The 24,030-nt window shown below is 35.6% G+C and overlaps 1 protein-coding gene across 1 annotated transcript; it reads left to right on the top strand.

Moving 5' to 3' along the window:
* Nucleotides 1-565: 565 nt before the first annotated feature.
* Nucleotides 566-9,646, top strand: LOC122093868 (BTB/POZ domain-containing protein At1g30440-like). The gene is made up of 4 exons (XM_042664416.1): nt 566-1,673; nt 3,171-3,240; nt 7,044-8,270; nt 8,837-9,646. Exons 1-4 carry the CDS (start codon nt 1,588-1,590, stop codon nt 9,386-9,388), a joined length of 1,935 nt encoding a protein of 644 aa, XP_042520350.1. The 5' UTR covers nt 566-1,587; the 3' UTR covers nt 9,389-9,646.
* The last annotated feature ends 14,384 nt before the right edge of the window (nt 9,647-24,030 follow it).

Below are 24,030 nucleotides of genomic sequence, written 5' to 3'. Positions count from 1 at the left end.
TTTCACATGAGGGGGCATGGATACTTGGACCAATCTCCCATCAAATAAAAATTAGTAATCAATTTTGAGATTCATCCAAAGGAATTAGATTTCTCAAAAAAAAAAAAAAAAAAAAAAAAAAAAAAGAAAGATTCTGATTCAGAGTAAGGTATATTTCAAAAGTGAGACCAGGTCACCAGGGTCAGCTGGTCCTCCAATTTTCGTTTTCCACTTTGGAAACCAGCAATAAAAGCAAATAATTTGAAGAAGAGGACAGGGAAAGCCCATATTTCCTACAACACCCTTGACTTTTGTGATTTCCACATGGAGGCATCTCATTAAATAAGAATTAGTTGCATTTCCCTATCAACACAGGAGGGTGATTGGTCCCCCTTATATTGTGGGATCATAAAATCAGTATTTAAATGTATTAATTATTAATTTTTTCCGTTTTACTAATAAAAAAAGGGTAATTAACCTTAATTAATACTAGATTTCTTTGGCTGCTGAGAAGTTAAGATTAGCTTCACATGGTCTGGCTGGACGGACTATAAGAGCTGTTGGACTCTTGGAAAACTGTAATACTGTTTTTGTCAAAGATTCTCTGAACTAAGCTCTAGAAGAAGGAAATTGAGTATGTTTTAAGCTCAAGGTCCCACCTGTATTGGGGTTGTTTACAGAGCTGTCATTACTACCCTCGTTTTGAGTTTTCCAAGTTGCTTGTGGCCTGTGGCAAATGGGTTGCAGCTTCTGGCGTTTCAGAAGTAATTTATTATTGTATGACACTGGAGCATAAATAATGGGTTCTTCACGTCTTTTGTTTTTTCTTTGATTGTAAGGGAGGTTCATGGTTTCTTGAGCTGTGGGAGGGGTTGAGAGTTGAGACTGAGAATCTTGGGGTAGATTTGAGCAAGAAATTGTGGGTTTGTCTCACTTTGTTTATTCCGTCATTTAGGGATTCTTTTTGGTGGTTTTGGGTGCAGAAAGTGTTGGAGGGGTTGACCTAAAAGTTGGAGTTTTGTTTTGGTAAGGGTTGTTTGGGATTGAGATTGGTGGTTTTCAAGTGGGTTTTGTACAGTGTAGTGGTTTTGAGAGCGGAAACTTTGAGGGGTTCTGTGCAAAACTTCAAATTCGAGTTCATAGCTGTGTGGGAGCGTTTCACAAGCAGTAAACTTTTTGGTTCGTCTCTTTGAAGAGATTGCTGGGTTTTTTTGTTGAATCTGTTGGTAGATTTGGGTGGTTTTGGCCTGACGTCGGTGGCATTACAATGTGGGTGCTCCGCTTTTGGAGCGTTTTTGGCAGAGACGTCAACGTCTTGTTTTAGTTTCTGGAGAAGAAATTGCGTTTTCGGGGTTTTCTGTTGCTTTATCAAGTGGTTTGGTCTCTGTAGTGGCTGCTTCAGGGAAGAAGCTCAGTTGATTTGTGTTCCCAACAGTGAAAATGCTCTTAGGTAGGTTGCAAGGATGGGTTTGAGCTTTGCTGCAATTTGTTTTTCCTGAACTGAGGGGCCAACTTAGGTGATTTTCAGGGTGATTTTTGGCCTTTCAGTGGCTTAGAGGCTTTATTGGTCCAAATTTATTCCATTTGAATCTCTTTCAATTATCAGAGATGTCTTCCAAAGTTCCAGGTTCTGAAATGGCTATTATGAAGCTTGGTTCCAAGACTGATGCATTCCAACGGCAAGGACAAGCCTGGTATGTTCCCCTATCTTGACCTCGTTGACTTTCGTCCCTCATTTTTAGTTTTGAGTTTAATTTGTTGTTTATAAATTCATTTGAGATTAAGGGGGGGTTTTGAAGAGATATTTTGACCTACAGTGATTTGTTAGTTTTCATATCTAATGATGTTTTTGAATAGAGTATGGCTTCAATTTTGTAGTCGAGATTGAAAAAGATATATGCATTTTCGGCTAAGCTCTTAGAAATTTTAAATCAATATTGGATGTACTGCAAGGTTCTATGGTTTTGTTACCTCCTTTAAGGTGTGCATCTTGACGGTGAAAGCGCCACTTTCAGTGTAAGAAACATACTTCTTTATGTAAATGGATTTCCTTACCAGACTACAATGAGCTAAGCTTTCTTCTTCAATGTCACAGATTTAATTCCATACGGAACATCAGTTGATAATCATATTAATCCTAACTGACCTACTGATGAAAACCTCTTATACCAGTCCAGTTATAATCCCAGGCATTAATCAGTATAATAGAATTAGATGGTGTTTGATGGCTAAAATGGATGTGGCTTGTCAGATGGTTAGGTTGATCAAATTTGGTTGCTCATCTCAGATTCCTACTTCATACGTCTTCCACCAAAAAGCAAAAGGGGCTTCTCATTTCCGAATTGGTGATGCCAGCCATTAACATGTAACAATATGCAGGGTCTTCTGTGAATCGGTCCTATATATGGATAACCCATCATTAGTCCCCCACCCCCAACTATCTGAGAAGATGCACAAAATGTCGCATTTTGCTTAAAAAAAGACTCCTAGTTGAGACCACGATTTGGTGGGTTTGACTCGCAGTGCGACCCTGACACTTCCATGCAAGTGCATTGCATAGTTGTCATGGTGTCTAGGCGACCTAAGGCATTGGAAGGGGCCTGAATGCAAGATGACAAAGGCACCTGCCTAGGCTACCAAGGTAACCAAAAAGCCTGAACGCCTTGACAACTATGGTAACTCAAATTTTATAATGTCCTCTTTCTTACTTCCGCCTTACATTAAGGGTGGAATATATAGTTTAACATTTTTTGATAAATAGTGATTTTATTAGAAATAACTATAATTTATTATTTTGGCTTATATTAGTATTGTGAGCCCAATTTGGCAATTACTTCAATTTAGTGTTTAGGGGAAACCAGATTAATATCGTGATATCTAATCATCCATCCTTCATTAGGTATAGATATACCCATGTAAAATGCTGGTTGAATCCCATAAGCATTAACCAGATGCTAATTTGAAGTTTCTATTATTCTTTTTCTGATAGATTTGAGATTTATTCTTGTGTAATTAGGTTAATTTTGTTTAGCCACTCAGAAAATGCTTTTCTTATACTAGTTAGTATTTGAAAGGATGGATCTGACTGCCTATGGAACACTGACTTGGGTAGTGAGGATTGGAAATTTCTTTTATAGTTGGGGGACACTATGAAATGCATTGACCTTTCTTTTTTGGGGGAAAACCTGCAGGTTCTGTACAACTGGACTGCCTAGTGATGTTGTTGTTGAAGTTGGAGAAATGTCCTTCCATCTCCACAAGGTGAACTTCTTCTTCTTTTTTTTTTTTTTTTTTTTCACTAAATTAAATTACTGATGCTGTTAATTACATGTACCTACCCACTTTCTCTCGCTTACATTTTTTGTTTAACCTGTTATGTATTTTAGGCATTGACACATCTTGGATGCATCTCAATACTCCTCCCATGCCTTTTTTATCTTTTTTATTTGGGGTGGGGGGATGGTAGGATGTAGGCAATTCAACTCAAGATGATATTCATTAATATTTATACTAGCCTGATACTCTACCTGAATGGTAGATGATGTGCAGAGGTGAGAACCTAGAGGATTATTTCAATCCTATATATGCTTGATAAATGGCCCTGACTATTAAAAAATTGTGCCTCTCTTTTGTTTGTCTCCTGACCAAAATCCAGGAGAAAGGTCATATCTGGAATGATTGGTATCATCTCGTAGTTGATGCTTAACCAGCTTCCCTTATTTCATGTCAGTGAAGTTGGTCCTTGAGAGGATCTGGTGGTATAAAACCTCACACTTCATCTCCCTTCTTGTAAATTATCTGCCTAGGTGGCATCATGCCTACCTGCCAAACTTTGAAAGCTATTATTATCTGCTTGCTACTTGGTTCCATAACTTTTTTTATTGAAAAGTGGTTCCACATTTTTTTTTCTTCCTTTTTGAAAATTATTGTCATTATCAATGAGAATGAAAAAAGACCAATTTTTCTTTACAATTTGGTATGATGCTATACTAGTCAATATACGTATGGAATATATCCGGTTATCTGCGCTACACATTTAAAGTTGGTAATTAAGCTGGATGATCCAACTAGCACAGCCCATGTAGCCTGAAGATCAGCAAAGCCGTCTTGGGCATCTTGGGCTAAATTTACTTTCATATTATCTATCTACAGTTGGGATAAAGAGAGTGCTAAGCATGCAGATGTCTTGACCTCATATGCTTAGTTTGCCCATTTGGTTGTCTTTCGAACTAGAATGTCTCCTAACTGGGGATTATCAATTGGATGGTTGATGACCCGCGTCATATTTTCTATTTAGTTGATACTTCATATTTACTATTTTACAAACTCACATTGAAGTTCTTGTGTACTCTTTCTAAAGGTCCAACATTGTAGTCGTTTTGCACTAATTTATATATGACAACTGTGTTTTGAATTGAGCATTGATTCTTGGCGCAGAGTGAGCGTTTGGAATACGAATCAAATTTTTTTTTTTTAAGTTAAAAAAATGGACAACACAATTAAAAAAAAAAAAAAAAAAAGGGAAAACCCTTTGCAAGATTCACCGGTTCACCCTAACCCTAAGCCCCTGAGTCCCTGATTGTCTCCCACTCTCCCCTTTCTGCCTAAAGATCGCTCTCCCATCTTCGCTGTCCATCACTCCGTTGTCTGCCGGCCTCTCACTCCGTCTCGACTTCTCTCCCAACGACGAGCAAAATACAGGTTAGGGGCGTCTCTCTCTCTATTTTTTTTTCTTGAGAATATACTTCTCCCGTTTTAACTAACAAAACTCTCGACTCCAGGAGTCCAGGTTGCTCTCCCATCTCTGCTGTCTGCTATCCGTTGTCCACAAGTCTCTCAAACCGCCTCGTCTTCTCTCCTAACAGGGGCTTCTCTCTCTCTCTCTCTCTCTCTCTCTCTCTCTCTCGACTCCAGGTATAACTCCAATTTGAGATGGGAAATTCTCCAATTTCCTGGTGTTTGTATTGCCAAAATCATTCTCAAACAAAATGAGAAGAAAAAACCCTAGTAAAAGAATGCCTTTTTACTATGATTATAAGACAATAATAGCTCCTGATTGGGAATAGACCCTCCACCATTATCAAAGTAACAATGTACACATCAAAGTCATGAAATTATGGTATGCAGTAGTTGATTTGATGGGTTATAATTGATTGATCAGGGTGGTATCTTGCTAGGTCCTTTTGCTTTGGCACATAGCAAGACAATCGCAAGAACATTGTTACCAGTACAGAGCTTCATAATATTGGATGTAATTGTAGTACTGGGACTCATGTTCTATTTCTTCTTGAATGGATTGTATATGGACCCATGGATAGTAAAGAAGATTGGGATAAAAGCTTTTGCAATAGGAATTTCAGCTGGCTTCTTTTCCATTATTTCAAATCTGTTTAGTTTGTATTATGTAGATGCCTCTGTTACTGATGAATCATTGCTAGCCTCACTTCCCTATGTAATGAGGGCATAGACGATCTTCTCATTCCCTATCATTGCTTGCTTTCTGTACAAGCTCAATATCTTAAATTCGCTTTCTTTACCATAATTATGGATTACTAGTTAAAAAAAAAAACAGTTGTTGCTTCTTTTATATTGTTGTTTTCATGTCTTTTTAGAGGATGCAATGATATGTTTTCTCCTTGTACCTATTTTATATGTGAAAGAGTAGTCATTTTTTATCTGAGTAGTATATTGATGCCTTCTCTACCACCAGCAGGATCAGTGATTTGGTGCTAAGATACTATACATGACTCAAATATTGCTATTGTTAATTTACAATTGTGTAACTGTAACAATAGAGCTGGAAGTGGCATGGTGAAAATTAATGATATATAGAGAGAGAGAGAGGGCAAAATAAAGATTTTAGGTGCCTAGGTTCAATCAAAAATAAAGAAAGAGAAATAGAGGATGATGTTACACAAAGAATTAGAATAGGGTGGATGAAGTGGAAGGGGTATGTCTAGAATGTTGTGCGATAGTGTGATCACCGTATTCCTTTAAAACTCGAAGGAAAATTTAGGACAGTTATACAACCAGTAAGGATGTATGGAGCTGAATGTTGTGTAGTAAAGAAACAACATACAAACAAACTTATTGTTGCTGGAATGTGAATGTTGGGATGGATGAATGTTAGAACTAGAAGAAAACAAATTTAAGAAATGAACAATTAGAGTTAATTTAGGAGTAGCACCAATATGTGATAAGTTGCATGAAATTCATTGAGATGGCATGGGCGTGTGCAACAAAGGCCTTTGAATGTTTCAGTATAGAGGGGTGATTTGATTCAAATTGAAGGTGATAAAAATGCCAAGGGTAGACCTAAAATGACTCTAGGAGAAGTGGTGAGGAAAGATATGTACAGCTAAGGACTAGTAACTAATGTGACTTTGAATAGAGCTCATTGGAGAAAAAGGATCCATGAGAAAATGGATCCATGTAGCCGACCCCATTTAGTTGGATTAAGGCTCTATTGAGTTGAGTTGAGTTGAGTTGAGTTAATTCATAATGGGAGCAGTTGCTTTGCTTGTTCAGATAATCATGATGAAGGTGAGGTCCAATAGAATTCCATTCGTCTGGCATGAAATATAGACAATATGAATTTCCGGCCCTTGCACATCTCACTACTATCCCACCTGTCTAACTATACTGAATTCATAATAAATATATATATATATATATTTTCTGGTTCTGTGGTGCACAGATTTGTGTTTTTTTGCATCTTAATGATGTGCATAATCCAATAACTTGTCGATCAGGGCTAGAGAATTAATCATTTTGCCACATTTAGTATGTTAACTGATCAAATGGCATGTGCAAAGTGAAAACAAATTCTTTTTCTTGGAGAGAGCAAATATTGAAGAAAGAATAGCTAGGATGCAACAACAACAAAGTCCAGAGGCCAGAATCCACAAGGAACTACATCATTTAAGAGTTATATGATCCACAGTTTTGTGTTTTGTTTTCTTTCTTTCTGTCATTTTAACGAAAAGAAACTGGTGTGGGTTTTCAATCCCTGTGCATGTGTTTTATATTCATTATCTCTAACACCCTTTAATTTTCCATTGCAGTTTCCTTTACTTTCTAGGAGTGGGGTTCTGGAAGGGTTGATTGCCAAAGTGTCAGATGAAGGAGAAGAAGGCTGTGTTATACAGCTTCTTGACATCCCTGGTGGGGCCAAAACATTTGAACTTGTTGCCAGGTTCTGCTATGGGGTGAAACTTGAACTCACCGCCTCAAATGCTGTTTATCTTCGATGCGCTGCTGAGCATCTTGAGATGACTGAGGAATATGGGGAAGGGAATCTGATCGCACAGACTGAGCTTTTTCTTAACCAAGTTGTTCTTCGTAGCTGGAAGGACTCTGTAAAGGCGCTTCAAACTTGTGAAGATATCTTCCCCGAGGCTGAAGACCTCAACATTTGTAAGAGATGTATAGAGTCACTAGCAGCAAAGGCATGTACGGACCCAAACCTTTTTGGTTGGCCCATGATGGACAATGGTAGGCTCATGCAGAGCCCAGGGGGGAGTGTCTTATGGAATGGCATAAGTACCGGAGCCAGGCCAAGAAATGCAAGTTCAGATTGGTGGTATGTGGATGTATCAACTTTGAGTTTACCTCTGTATAAGAGGTTGATCTCAGTGATGGAATCTCGAGGCATTAGACAGGATACCATTGCTGGGTCCCTTGTGTTCTATGCAAAAACATACCTGCCCGGGATGAATAGACGGCAAAGTGTCAGTGAGTCTGGCACACGTCCTCCACCTGCAACTTTGGGAACTCCCCTATCTGAAGAGGACCAGAAGCTTCTACTTGAAGAGATTGATCGATTATTGCCCATGCAAAAGGGTCTAACCTCAACCAAGTTCCTTTTTGGGATGCTTCGTACGTCCATGATCCTTCATGCCAGCCCATCTTGCATATCAAACTTGGAGAAAAGGATTGGATTGCAACTGGACCAAGCTACGTTGGAAGACCTCTTGATGCCCAACTTCTCTTATTCCATGGAAACTCTTTACAATGTTGAGTGTGTACAGCGGATTCTTGAACACTTCTTGGCTATGGATCAGGCAACTGGCGGGGCCACCCCATGCTCAGATGATGATAGACAGTTGATGGGATCACCCTCTCTCACTCCAATCACAATGGTAGCCAAACTGATAGATGGGTACCTTGCAGAGGTTGCTCCTGATATTAATTTGAAGCTCCCCAAGTTTCAAGCATTGGCTGCGGCTGTTCCTGAATATGCCAGACCATTGGATGATGGGCTTTATCGTGCAATTGACATATATCTTAAGGTTGTTGCAATTCCCTACCTTGCACTGCCTTGTTATATTTGACTCTCTACAATAAGCCACATAGTGTTGGTCATCACCACCCATACTCCTTGCCTTGGTTGTATGTTCTCATGGGAAGAATGGTGATAGATGCAGTACCATAGTACTGTTCTGCGGCCTAATTCTGCATCCGTAGAACAACTGTTCTTTCTTATATACTGTTGTAGCTTTTATCTGCAGAAAGAACTTACTGTGGACTTGCAGCTAAAGCATTGGAGCACCATCCAGCGCAATACCAAATACTGCTTTATCCAGGGAAGTGTTTGGTTCTGCACTAGTGGAGTCAAGTCAATTCCCCATGGCCTTTAATAGTACAAAAAACTGTGCATGTCTAGGTCATTCTGTTTTTCTCAGAAACACCGCCACTGTAATTTATGAAATGCTATGCCAGCTGATCATGTCATGACTCCACTTAGGTTCTAACCCATTGACGAAATGGAGTTACCATTGACTATTGGCTGAGCATGGTTTTTATATGAAGTCTCAAATGGATTCTGAACCTCTCAGCACTTTTTTCTATGTTTCAGGCACACCCATGGCTCACGGATTCTGAAAGAGAACAGCTCTGCAGGCTGATGGATTGCCAAAAGCTCTCCCTGGAAGCTTGCACCCACGCAGCCCAGAATGAGAGGCTGCCTCTCAGAGTAATTGTCCAAGTCCTCTTCTTTGAGCAGCTCCAGCTGAGGACTTCAATTGCTGGATGTTTTCTGGTCTCTGACAACCTTGATGGTTCAAGGCAGTTACGGAGTGGGTTTGCAGGGTCAACTGAAGGGGGCTGGGGTCCGGCCGCGAGGGAGAACCAAGTATTGAAGGTGGGAATGGATAGCATGAGAATGCGGGTTAATGAACTCGAGAAGGAGTGCTCGAACATGAGGCAGGAGATTGAGAAGTTGGGCCGAGGGAAAACTTCAAGCAAGTGGGGCAGTGTATCTAAGAAGTTTGGATTCAAGCTGAAGTCACAGATGTGCAGCGCCCAAGATGGGTCTGTCAGTAACCAGAATAAGGAAGTAGGTGGAAAAATTGAGAAGGTGAATGACAGACATGGGAAACAGAAAAAAAACTTGTCTGCAGAGGGGTAAGCTCTATTTTTTCCTTTTCATTTTTTCCCCAAGATCTTGTGGTCTTCATTGTTTGTATTTCTGCTTCCCTTTCCTTAGCTCTAAAACTGGGAATTTCCATCTTCTACTAGTCTACGGGCCATTCTTGTTTTGATGCTCTTCTATTTTTCCTTATTTCTTTTCTTGATTACTCTCGACCATGTAAAGGAGATGGAAATAGGTACTTCTGATGTAATTTATTATTATTGTAATAGAAATCAGTAATCTCTCTCTTTCTCATGAGTTACCTTGTAAATCTCCATGTTTATTTCATGGCCTGGTCAATTCTTGTTTTAGGTTTTTTCCTTTCATTTTACCATTGAGAGAAAATAGGAGATTAATGATGAATGAAAAGGTCAATGGAGTTTTCACCATTGGGTGCTGAAGTAGAGTGTAGAGATCATACAACAACCTCTTGTTTTTTGTTTTATGAAACCCAAAATAAAATCAAGGAAAACAGAAGGAGAATACATTGTCAGTTACATATCTCCTTGTTCTAGATGAAACAACCATTCCAATGAGCCCACAAACTATGGACATAGACAGATTACAGTGATGCAGAGTCTTAATATATGGAGTCAAAAGGCAGTAACAACTTAGAAATATATATATCTATATATATATCTATATATATATATATATATATCAGGTCAGAAGAGATTTCCCATGGCCATCCCTTCCATCTATCCTGAGTAAGCCACTCCTTCATTTTATCATCAGTGAACCACACTTCTATTATCGGTATCCTTGCTCCCTTGTCCTTTCCATCCCTGCTTGATTCCCCTTGCTGTCGCTGCATACTGATGTTTGTACGACCATAATCCAGAGGAGTGAATAAAAACTGGGATTGAAACATTAAAAGAGAATCCCAGCCAGCTTCATGACCTGTTGCACAATTATAACCATAGCAAACCAGAATAAAATGATTCATAGGCTCATAGCTGATAGTCCTTGGAGTTATCGTGGGTGACTGGGTCCTCTATCTCTTTGGGAAATAAAAATGAACCAGCAAGCCATAACTGAGTTTCATTTATCCAACCAAAGATATGGGATGTAGTTCTCTCAAGGTTTGGTCTTCCCAAAGTTGAGTCAAAACACAGCCGCCCAACTGGTAGTAAATTTTTTAACTTTATTTAAGGAACAAACCATTTAAGTGGCATAGAAAGAATTGTTTGAACAGCATGCTTTTAATTTTTTGGGAAAAAAGAAAGAAGAAAGCTGTTAGCTGCCTGGACGCATGGCCCTTTGTTGCTTTGCGCCCATACACTGGAGCAGGTAAAATTACTTCCCCTCTTCCCTAGAAATAAAAAATCCTATTAATGTTGATGCCCTTGCACACACTCTTATTGTCCCCACACTGTTGCAAGGACCATGTGACCAGGCAATGATCTCTTGCCTTTTTTTTTTTTTTTTTTTGGTATGGAGACAAAGGGAATTTAACTGCATAAACAAGGAGGATATCTTTCACTTTTCCAAGCTCAAGGTGAATTAATCATAGCATCTAGAGTTGATATGGTAACTGGGATACAGTTCATCTCAAACCCTCCCATACTGAATTTGAATATGTTCTGTATAGGTAAAAAATATTAATATTTGAAGATATAGAGAATTTTGTATATTTTTTGCCTTCTTGTGTTATTCTTGAACATTTTCCGAATTATTTCCATATTAATACAATTTTTGATAGATTAAATAAAGAAACTAATAAATATTTTGTAAGAAATGAGGGGGGGAATTAATGGGGTAGCATACCTTTTTTTCTTTATTTTTGGTAGAAGAAAAAAAAAATTATATTACAGCAGGAGCGAAAGGTACAATTGGAGGAAAAAAAGTGCGACAAAAGTCCAAAGACAGTAAAGAAGAACGGAAGGGGGTGGGGAGTTATCTCAAATTACAAAAAGACAATTTGAAGAACCAACAGAAGCAAAAGAATCAGCCACTTGGTTGCCTTGCTGGTAAATATGATAAGATAACTGAATGTAGTTGTTAGGCTAATCTATGACAATCATCAATAATTGCTGATATTCTCCAAGGAGAAGTAGAAGCAGTCGATCTCAATAAGGAAATAACAATTAAATTATCACTCCCTACAATTAGACGAGGGAAGTTCTTGGAGACTGCAATAAAAAGTACTTAAGTCATATTGCGAGAGCTTCGGCCACATAGGCAAATGAAATTCCAATGAATTCTGAGAAGCATGAGATAAAGGTATATGACATTCATGATGGTTAGTGTAAGAATTTACACAGTTTTCCGCATTAAAGTTTCATAGGATCTTGAAAGGAAGACTTGGGATAAAGGGGAAAAAAGGAAGGAGACCAAGGAAAAGCTTGAAGAAGAAGATGGTTCACTGAAGTATGATGCCCAACATAAATGTGGGATACCCACTAAAAGCATTTCAATCATTGACAGGCCTAACTATTGGGATAGTATAAAGTTCGTCAGAAAATTGATCGATGGATATCTCTGTCCTGCACAGGTAGATCATAATGTACCAACTTGGCTCGTGCCATAGCGATTCTACTACAGTTTGTTATGCTTTAAACAAAAACGCATACATTGCGCATTTAATATGGGATAGTATAAAGTGCCTGTATTTTTTTAGACTCTTTGAAAATATGTGGATAAATACAATTTTTTTAATCTAAAATTACAGAGACATATAATTCTATTATTAAACAAGTTATTAATTATGGTCTTATGGGATCACATATTTTTGTTGATTTCACTATGGAAAATTTTAAGCACAATTTGATCATAAAATATTTTCTCACAAAATTTACAACATTTTGAGGGCACCTTTTATTGCCTTGAATAAATGGCATAGTATTTTTGGGACCAATCCGTATATGGTTCTTACAACTACATGATAGGGGGCTTTCCATAATTCTAACTTAATTTTGAGGGCACCTTTTATTGGCTTGAATAGATGATATAGTATTTTTGGGACCAATCCGTATATGGTTCTTACAAATACATGATAGGAGGCTCCATAATTCTAACTTAATTACAACGACATTTTATTTAATTATTTAAAATGATTTTTGTATGTGATAAATGGCATACAAACATGTTAGAAAAATTTTCAATATTTAAAAATGTGGGTCAAGAAATAATGTATGTTTCCGGACCATTTGTGAACTTGGTATTTTACCAATTTTTCGGGGTTGCTCTATTTTATAAAGAATCATTTAATGACCTCCCTCGTTAATTTCCAGCCCAATAAGTGTACATAATGTGGGTCAAAATCTTGATTCAAAGTTGTGAAAAATCATAACAATGTGATAACCTAGTATGTAAAATGAAGGTCAGTTGTATAATTTTATTTCTTTACGACTTTGAACTTTTGACCCTATATATAATGTTAGTTTTTCTGCTTAAATTTAGGTGAAGAGTCCTTTACAATTTGGACCCATCAGGTTTTTGTCAAGTGGTAAATTTTTTTGTTGTGCATTTGGGTATGATGTACGGAGTGAAATGTTGGGTAGTTAGGAATTGAAGTATCACATAGAGAAGATGTGTGTGGCAGAGATGAGGATGAGATGGATGTACGGCAAAACTAGGAAGGATGGAGTAAGGAATAAACGTATTAGAGCTGATTTGGAAGTTATCCCAATCAATGACAAGCCCCGAGAAAGCTATTTGATGTGATATGATCATGTTCAACCGAAGCCTAATGATACCCCAATAAAGAGTGATAGGGTACAAATTGAAGAGGCAACAAGAGCTAGGGGTAGGCCTAAAATGGCTATAGATTTGTGAGGAATGACATGGGTGGTTTAAACCTCATACAAAGTATGACCTTAGATAGAGCCTATTGGAGAGCTAGGATCCATGTGGCCGACCTAATTCGGCTGAGACTCTCTTAACTTGCTGAGTTGTGCCTCTTTCCTTTTTCCTCTTACTTTCTTACTTTAATTTTTCATTTGTCACGTTCCATTATTCATATGTCTATATCCATATAGTCAACCTCATTAAGTTGGGATAAAGCTTAGTTTGTTACATGATTACCCATATTTGGATTTCCCTTTACAAAATTATCCAATCTATTTTTCAATTAATAAAAATGCATTGCTTTAGGTTTGGGTTTACAAAAATACCCAAAACAGTGTTCATCCCTCATTGAAGAGGTTTTTCTGACAATTAAAACCCCCACCTCCCTTCTCCCACCCACTCTTAGCCACTCTCTCTCTCTCTCTCTCTCTCTCTCTCTCTCTCTCTCTCTCTCTCTATATATATATATATATATGCTTTTTCTTGTTGAGATTGAATGTTTCTTTTTCAATTTTTCATCAAGGAGCAGGGCGAAGCATGCTGGATTCTAATCGATGAAATATTCATCCGCTTCATTGGGCCACAGGTTTTAGTTCTCATCAAACATAACTTCGAAATGGAATTCCAACCTGCCATGGCGAGAGTCGTGGTTGTCTCGAATATCTTACATTCTACATTGAATCTCACTGTGTCTTTCTCAGTTCCATCATTGGCAACAAAAAAGACAACCCAGTTGGCATTTTCTAGAGGAAGGTGAGAACCGTGAAAACTATTTTCTCGTATTACTTTGTTTTGATTTAGTCAATCTAATATATTCTTAGTCAATTAGAATCTCCTATTAGTTAGTGTTTTAGTAATATCTAACTAAGTAATGAGTTTCCTATTTAAAGCCAACCACTAAACCAAAATCAATATTATCACATAAGATAAGATCAAATTTATTACGAAAATAAATAATATAAAATTCTTTTCCTACCAATAGAAAAATAAATAATATAAAGTTCTTTTTTCCCAACAATCTCTCCATCCTAATATGAGATCTCATCTCTTATGAAGATCCAAAAACATAGATCACAAAAAAAAATTCATGACCATTAAAATGTTGTACATATAGGTTGAACTTATAGGAAAGGGATAGGATCCCATTAAGATTTCACCCAGCATGTTTTGCATCTTAACAATCTTAATTCATAATACAAGGTTAATCAACACATGTGATGCTAGGTAGATGCAACAATCATTACCCAATTTAAGTAGATTATTATGCATCAATCCCTTCACAATACAATATCACATTATAGACTATAAGCCATGTATACTGTCATATCCCCAGTCTATAGAAAAATTTTCAGAGATTCTGTAATTATGATCAGACCAAAGAAAACATTTTTCAAAATTTTTTATGAAAATAAATATTAATAAATAATATTATTTTTTTAAAATTTTATAAATTATTTACAAAAATGCGCCACCGGTACTGGATTTATGTCCAATCAAGTACAATCATTCTCTCTCCTTGATATTCTCCCAATAAGGGTAGTGAATTTTTTATTAGGAATTTCTTGCGAATACAACCAAACAATACGAATCCAGTGCACCGATATATAGTCAGGGAGACATCAACTGTTAGTGCACCAAAACATACAATGTGTGATTGCATCGATAAGAACCCCTCAGGTCAAAAGACCGACCGTACACTCCTCACGAGAATTTGGTTTCAAATCAATAGATAGAATAATACACACTTAAAATTTTCTCGTATAATCCTGTTCAATGTACACATTGTATATACACTCGCACTTATGCCCTAGAATCTTCATTCCTAGGTACTCACAATACGACGGCCATTTACACAGGATGTCCAGTCCCATTCCTAGTCATGAACAGTTTTAAGTTAAAACCTAAGGATTTACCAAAGCCCGTTATTAAATCATGCAAATTAATTTATATAATTTTCATAAAAATATGGATTGATGATGGAACATTTCCAACAAACTCCCACTTGTACACCAAAGCCATCAAGTTGTCTTATATATTTTCAACATATTCACATCCTACATCCCTTAGTAAAGAGATTTGAAAAAATTACTCCTCTAAGCTAATCTCATCAGCTGCCTGGGTTAATCTTTCTACAGTATGCAATTTGAGTTCCCTACTCAAGTGTAAAACATTCTCATTATTATATATCTAGGCAATAAGTAGTTTTACAAGCTTATAAATAGTCTCTTGTTTAGTCAAGAACTTTTATCAACCAAACAACTTAACTAATTGCTAAACATTCTACTACTATAATGAAATCTAATATAAATTACTCTTTGAAACTATTCCAAAATATATTACCAGCACTTAAATGCAAAAGTTTGAATATTATGGATTACCTATCACACTTGTCAAATTTATAAATAATCAGATATTACTTAGATTGACAAGTAGTAACAACACGAATACTATAGTGAAATCCAATATAAATTACTTTTTGGAACTATTCCAAAATATATTATCATCACTTAAATATAAAAGTTTAAATATTATGGATTATCTGTCACACTTGTCAAATTTCTAAATAATTAGATATTACTTAGATTGATAAGTAGTAATAATACGAACTTATGTCTACTTCTTAGTAATTCTCAATTACTAAAGCTTGATAGCAATCCAACTATTTTATCCTAAAAAATATTTGTATTCTCACTGATGACTTAGTCCATTCAAAAATTGATCAAAACAAACGATTTGTTATTTGATCAAACGTAAATGTTTCATGTAATAGAAACTTTCAAGCGATCAATTAGATCTCAATGACATGCACTCTTCTCTTTGCTATTATATGTCAATACATTTTCAAGACATTAACAGTTGAATCTGTGACTATCACAGTGTGCATCTATCAACAATGAAACCCTATGGGTATATCATTCGTCAACAATCATACTTTGAATTTTTTATTTCTTTCAACATTTTCTTTCATCTTTATACAGATCCACTTACATTCAATGAGCATATGTCTTATAATGGACCTATAAAAATCCAGATTTGGTAAGAATGAAAAGAGATTATTTTAAAGCTCAATTTTCTATTATCTTTTGTGTCAACATTCTATACAGCCTCAACAAAAGTCTGTTTGATTCTGAAGAACCACATGTATTTATAAAACTTTTCTACATAGTCATCATCCTTTATATTGAAGGTATAGTTAATAGGAAGTAAAATTATCCTCCTATGACATTGAGACATTCAAGGATATTGCACAAAATATGTGAGTTACAATATATTGATTTAATTAGTACACATAGAACTATTCTATGCACCCAGAAATATATCACAATGCAATATATTTCTCTTAAAGAAAAGTTTGTCAAATAGGATTATCAAACCCTATGCTATTTATTGTTGTATTTCACCTCATCTGTCAATTGCCTTTACATTTAAACTAAACGGTCCCTATACCTTAAGAAATTATAGAATAAGTTTTCACATATTGTATTATTCAAAAGGCTCCTTAAGTACAAATTTAGATGGATACTTATTCAAAAAGAATACTGCTATTTTAAAAATATAATGTTAATAAAACAACTTTCAAACATTATCTTACAATGTCCAATTTGATATTTTTATTACATCATACAATATGATGTCTTCGGGTAACTCAATTAGAGATCTTATACTGTTTTAGATAATCCAAAAAATATATGATAAATACTCTCACTTGATCTAATCAAGAGTTAACACTCATACATTTATCAGATAGAGTATTTACTGGATGATCTATATTAGTATAAGTTAACTCCAAAACACGAATAGCTCTACAACCCTTTTGGAAAAAGACTTGATCATATATCTTTATAAATAGGACTTATAAGTTGACATAGAATATTTTTTCAGACATTCTGAAGGTTTATCCCTCTCAACTTATAAATTTTATTAACTCTATATAACTTTACAACAAGTGCTAAAAGTGAAGTTAACTAGAGCACATATAAAAATTCTTCTTTTTTTTTTTTTTCATTACCATATCATCGTAACTGCTCTAGTCCAAGTTAAAAGATGATTTTTAGTTTTCATAAAATATTCTTGTTATATTTAAATCATATAATTATTTTCTATACATACATGAAGAACCGAAATTCATACATATTATGCGACTGTCGGTCATACGAATATAGTATATTCAAACAGGACAAGTGTTTTATGAAAATTTTCATCCAGCTACTTTCATAAGGTGACTAGGTAAAGTCGACAAAATTTTTTGTATCATTCTTTTCCATAGTACTTGACACATGGGTCACACCCATACATTTCTTCTTCTTGTTTTGACAATTAGACATTGAACATGAAGAGAAAACTACAAACGCCATTACTATTGCCCTGACTTTTCATAGGTAAAAGTTTCCACTAATTATAGTCGGTGACATGGTTAAGATATTGAAATAAACATCTATTATTAATTTAAGGAATTCCAATCTCATAAAGTGACCTATCATTATAATAATATAATAAAAAATTGGAGAACCTTAAGTCATTTTGGGTAATATGATAGACCTTAGCTGACAATCAATAAGCCTCTTTAGTTTACTCATCAAACATCTCCTTAGCATCCTCATCATGTCTATAACCCTTAACAATTTATAAAGAGTATCATAGAGTCAAATAGGGAAAAAATATTATCTTTCAGGATAAACTAATTTACTCAAATACAAGCATGAGTAAATAGTCTCGTATATTCCAAACAATTAGATCAGATAAATGATCAACATTATAATAATTAGTGGGTTAGTGATGATAAAAATAAGAAATGATATACAATTAATTTATAGATACATACCATTGAATATAAGTGGACGAAGCTCAATCAATAGTTTTTTACACCCTTATATGCACAATTTAGCCTATCGGAGTTCATTGTACACTTGTTGATTGACTGGACTGATTCTGTCCATCACAAAGACTTTCAATAATTTTGACCGTCTGAGTACCATGCCTATTCCTACTAGCTGATACATACTCAGGTCAAGTGCATACTCATCGTCTCAAAGTGAATCATGGCATCGTAAACTAGTATCTACTATCGCAGTAACACCTTTCACTGACCATGTCCTTTACTTATCACATAGGAGATGAGTGTAGACTGTTGATCAATCACAAGCATTATCCTATAGGCTTTTGCCAGAATTGACCCATGAAACCTCTACCCTCACCAATCACGGGAGATTATGAGAATTCCACCAATTAGGGTTTTTCATTTCACACTTGCTTTATTATGAAGGGAACATAAATGCATATATATAGATAATCATATAGACATACATTCAATGCATTGTCATACATTGCATTGTATGTATTTAAACTAACTTCACATCACATGTAATAAAGCAAGCATTTATGTTAAACAATTAAAATAAGCATCACATGTAAATTATTAACTATAGTAGTTATGGGATGGCAATCAGAGTGAAATTGACTTTGCATCTTATGCAAGTTAGTTTGATTCCATGATAGGTGGAAGTAATGTAGCCTCATTAGCTACTCCCACTCAACTTATTTAAGTGATAGTATGAATGCAAGTTACATAAAATAACTATTACATAGGAAACAATAAAATAAAAATATTTCATCTTGATCTTGGCCGCTTCCTCCAAGTGATCAACACCTCCGATCAACCCTTGATCAACATCTTCGATCGTCTTATGATCATCGTCATCGATTTTCTCTTAATCATCACATGATAAAATAAAATTTTAATTCTATTTTACATTATCTTTATTAAGGAAATCTTGGGAAACCAACCCACCAATTGAGCTGCCCAAGGGGAGTACATCAATTTATAAAAAAAAAAAAAAATGGAGGAGAGAGAGAGAGAGAGAGAATAAACAGTTAATGGGAGACGAATTTCACAATCACATATATGCATGCCATCCACATAAAAATCATCAATATGGTTCATTTTAAATTCCATTACCACTAACGAATGCATGCATTTGATCATTTCATTTCATTTATGTGGAAATAAAGATTTACAAAATCACATTTTAAATTGTCAATTTTTGACAATTCTTTCACATATGTACATCTCATGTACATGAAAATATTACACCCCTAAAATCAAATATTAAATCATATTTAATTATATGGGTTCATGGACCCATGAGTCCACTAAAGTTTTAAGAAACTCAAAGAATACATAAATGTACAAATTAGCTTAATATGCACTATTTTCTGAAAATAACATTTAACACTTTAAGTTACGAACCTATTTGAGCTCTATGTACAATATAATATTCTTGGCCTATGGTATAACTTACCTCACACATGCACACTTTATTTCACTAACATTTAGTAAAATAAACTATTACATCTTATGTAATAAAACATGCAATCCATTAAAATGCACAAATATTAAATTTCACATAATACTATATTATGTGGATCTCACTTAGTCAAACTAAGGCTTTAAATAAACAAAACAAAAAATTAATAATTTTCATAAGCTTTGCATTAATATTGGACTCTCCATTGAGCTCATCAATTTCGTACACATTAATATCCCTTATACCAATAATTTCATAAATTATTAACTATTAGATATATTAACCCTATAGAAAATATTAATTATTCGAAGCCGATGTTTACAAATAATTGGGTCACTTAGCAAGCGATAAGGCTGAAAAATGAATTTATAGAACAATCCTTATGAAACAATCTAGTTTATATGGATTTTAATTAAGACATTTTTAACTAAACCCCTATAGCCGAGCAAGGTTCTGTATTATAATTGCTTTTACTTTGAAAAACCAAATCTTATTTCACAATATAACCTTCCTATATGGTAACTTGAATGGGACATAATCGGACTTAACATGAAATTAAACTCATCTAGGCCCCCTTTTCATGCTTTCTAACTTGCCAGTAATATCAAACCGTACGCATATTATATAGTCCATGTATCAATAAGACTGGTCAGGTTTCTAAAACCCAATCAAAACATGAACATTCAAATTCCCAAATAGGTCACTGATTCCACAAATAAATTCAAAATCCCAAAAGAGTTATCATAGCTAAAGCCCAATATGGATAGCCCATTTGAAATAACCCATAAGGTGTTTTGTTTTAATTTAAAAACTTAAGTCCATTTACAACTAAATGGCCCGATAAAAACCAAAAGAGCCATTACTTAAAAGCTAAGGGTGAAATGGTCCTCACACCAAAAGATTCTTAAAACCTAAAAATCCGATTCACCATCTTCATTGACAAACATAACGTTTTTAGGTAAAAAGAAATAACTCATAATTTTTTTTATTTTTTACTTTTAATGGTGAACAGTGCGTTACTGTTCACGGTGAACAATGAACGGTGCCATATATATATATATATTTTAATTAAATCATTATGCAATGATTTGAAAATTAAAAAAATATAAGAAAAAAAAAAACATAACCAAAACTTATTCAGCCTAATAGCCCTGTGCAAGAAAATGGATCCGCGACAAAAACCATGGCAAAGGATATTTTTTTTAAAATGAAATTCAAGGATTATATAATGCATAAATACTATTAAAAAAATTGAAGGTCCCCTTTAGGGAGAGAGCCTCTGATACCACTAAAAGAAAGTATCGACGGAAGCGATTCGAATCGTCCTACCGGTAGGGCCGACCATTCAATATGTAATCAATACGAGATTTCGATCATTACCTGGAATTCCACAAGTGCAGAATCTCTAAGCAATCTTAGCCCTTTCGCAATAAGTCCTTCCCACACTACAATTTTGCATTCCCTTGGATCAAAGCTTCTCCACAATAGTCAGAGTTTTCATAAAACCCTAATCATCATACTCGATCACTCAAAGATGAAGAGAGAGATGAGAGTGACATTTTCTAGAGGAGGGTGAGAACCGTGAGAACTGTTCTTTCGTCACTCTTTATTTTGGTTTAGTCTAGGGGTGTCAATCGGTCGATCCGGCTTGGTTTCGGTCCGAGTTGAGTCGGTTTCGATGTGGGAAAGCTGAAACCAAAACTGAACCAATAAGAAAATTTCGATTTTGGTTTGGTTTCGATTTCGGTGCGGTTTGGTTTCAGTTTGTCTTCGGTTTCTTAAATCGATTTGTAACCGGGTTGGTTTTGGTTTTTGGTCCAGTTTGGATTCGACTTTCCATACAAATGTATACAAAACAATGCAAATTTTGATTTTTTTAATGAATTTTGGAGTGTTTCGGTTTCTTACCGGTTTGGTTTCAGTTTCGGTCCAGATTTTGAGCCGGTTTGGTTTGGTTTCGAGTTCATCCGGTTTCTGGTGTGATTTGATTTGGTTTTGGGGTTGCAATACTCAAAACCGAACCGAACCAATAAGGCTTTGGTTTGGTTCGGTCCGTGTTGTTATTGGTTTGGTCTAGCCGGTTTTACCGTTTCAATTTAGAAATTGACACCCCTAGTTTAGTCAATCTAATAAATTCGTGACCGATTAGAATCCTCTATTAGTTAGTGTTTTAATAACATTCAACTAAGTAAAGGGTTTCCTATTTAGAGCCAACAACTAAACCAAAACCAATCTCATCACATAAGATAAGATCAGATTTATTAGGAAAATAAATAATATAAAATTCTTTTCCTATCGATAGGAAAATAAATAATATAAAATTATTTTTTCCTAACACAACCCTTTTGGGATTAGAACCTGAAGCTGAGGCATTCTTGAGGGCTAATGGGTTTGGGAGGCTAGACTTGGGAGGGGGAAGGGAAGAAAAGATGGAAGAAGGTTTGGTGGGTTCATAATTGGGTTCTGAAGATGAAGGGTTTGAGGGGGTTTGTGGATTGGGGTGGTGAAACTTGGAAGGAGGAAGGGAGAAGATAGAAGAGGAGGATTTGGGTTGGGGAAGAGAAGAGAAAAAAAAGAAGAAGAAAGTTTAGGGGTTTCACTAGAGATGGAGGTTGGTTCACATAAATTAGAGTTGGATTTGGTAGAGATTTTCTGTTGCTCTTCTTCTTCGTCGTCTGAAGAAGCATAATTTGCGAAGAGAGACTCCATTAGAGAGAGAGAGAGAGGGAGGGGAATTTTGATTTAAGAAACAACAAGTAAATATTGAACCGGATTCATTTGGTTAACCGTTTATTTATCAATTGCTAGTTATTTTTCAGGGCTTATGATGCATCCATCGATTGGTGATTGATGACCTACAAGTAGAGAACTAAGAATGATCAAAGGAAAGGGTTGGAGATGGATTCGGGGGGATTCTTCAATGCCTAAGTCAATATATGAAGCAACTGGATATCGACTTATTACTTGTAGAATATCAAAAATGTTCTTTCCACGTTAGAGGTGGCTTGTAACTAGAGATCTTGCTTAACTTGTGATTGTGTACATGGAGAGTCCTTGATTTGGATTGAATTGCCCATTCGATTGGCCAAGATTATGACCTGTTGAAAAGTTCCGAAACTGATGGGAAAGCAACAGATCTCACCATATACAAAGGATTATTGAAAAGGAAGACATCTGAATAAGAGTCAGCGATGTAAGAAATTATATCCTAACCAATAATAGTGATTTATCTTGGCACGTTCCTAGGGTCTCCCTTTCCATATGTCTTTCTCCCGCAGGTGAGGTGATTTTGGGTATATCACTAAATAAGCTATAACCAATGTAATCAGACTCATTCCATTCGATTGATAATTGTGCTTATACAAATCAATTCGATTTTGAACATGATTATACCATCGATTTTCTATCCGTAAGTTATAAAAGTAGACGTAATCACTAAAGAGAGGCCACTTTAATCGATTAGTCTAAATTGGTTTTCTACTCCCGGTTGGTTTTCGATCGAGCCCACATCATTTTTATTTTACCAACATTGGGAACAAAACCGGTTAATACAACACTTGCCCCCCCCCCCAAAGACCTTGCAGTAGCAGGAGCCTCGTGCACTGGGTTGCTCTTCTTCTCGGGAACAAACCGATTAATACAACATAAAAAATGTGATCTGACTGACTGTTTATTAAAATGTCGGCCCAATTTCGGTCTTTTTTCTGTTGGACCCTGTCGGTTTAACCGGTGTGGTCTGGGTTTTGGAACAAGAAATAATGAAATACTATATTTAACATCATTTTAATAATAATAATTATTATTATAATAATAATAATAATAATGTTCTATTCATTTACAAGGTTCCAATAATACTTTGTTTTCCAAAAATTGTGAGTTAATTAATGATGGTGACTGAAATTATGCTCTTCTTAATTCTATGTTTGCAATTGAGGTAGCTAGTATCCTTCGAGTACTTTTGATGATTAGAAGGCTATTCAATGATTTTTTGATCTGCCACTTAGAAATACATTAGGCATCTTACAACTAGGGTGGTAGTGGTTTAGGGAAAATCACCTTGGAACATGCCTTGTTGAGTCCCGAAAATTGACACAAAGGCTAATAGCACTCGTAGGACTAGGCTATAAAAGACTTGTATGCTTGAGCGAACTCAATCAGGATTCCCTTTTTTATCGGGCACAATAATGATTCGATCCAATGCTCCACCTTATCTATAGAAGCAATCAATTGATACGAACCATGCTTGTCTGTTGGAATGAATTGGATGATCGGGCGGATACACCTGCTCAATTCTCAAGATAGAAGATTGAAACAAAGGAAGAAGGCAAAACTCTCAAGTCTCAACCAATGCTAGCCACTAGGAAAGTATCTAACATAAATATTTAATTCCTTTTGGACTCTTAAGATACATGCAAAATTTAAGTTGTTTATTTGGAAAATTTTAATTGGGGGCCATTCTACTATAAAGATATTAGTTAAGCATTTAATTTGGGTGCTCTTTGGGTATTCTGTCATAAAGAAGTGGAAACTGATTCGGAAGGAGAA

The sequence above is a fragment of the Macadamia integrifolia genome, chromosome 11 (assembly GCF_013358625.1).
Source record: "Macadamia integrifolia cultivar HAES 741 chromosome 11, SCU_Mint_v3, whole genome shotgun sequence".
NCBI classification, from domain to species: Eukaryota; Viridiplantae; Streptophyta; class Magnoliopsida; order Proteales; family Proteaceae; genus Macadamia; species Macadamia integrifolia.
This window is presented reverse-complemented; position numbering and strand designations above follow the sequence as displayed.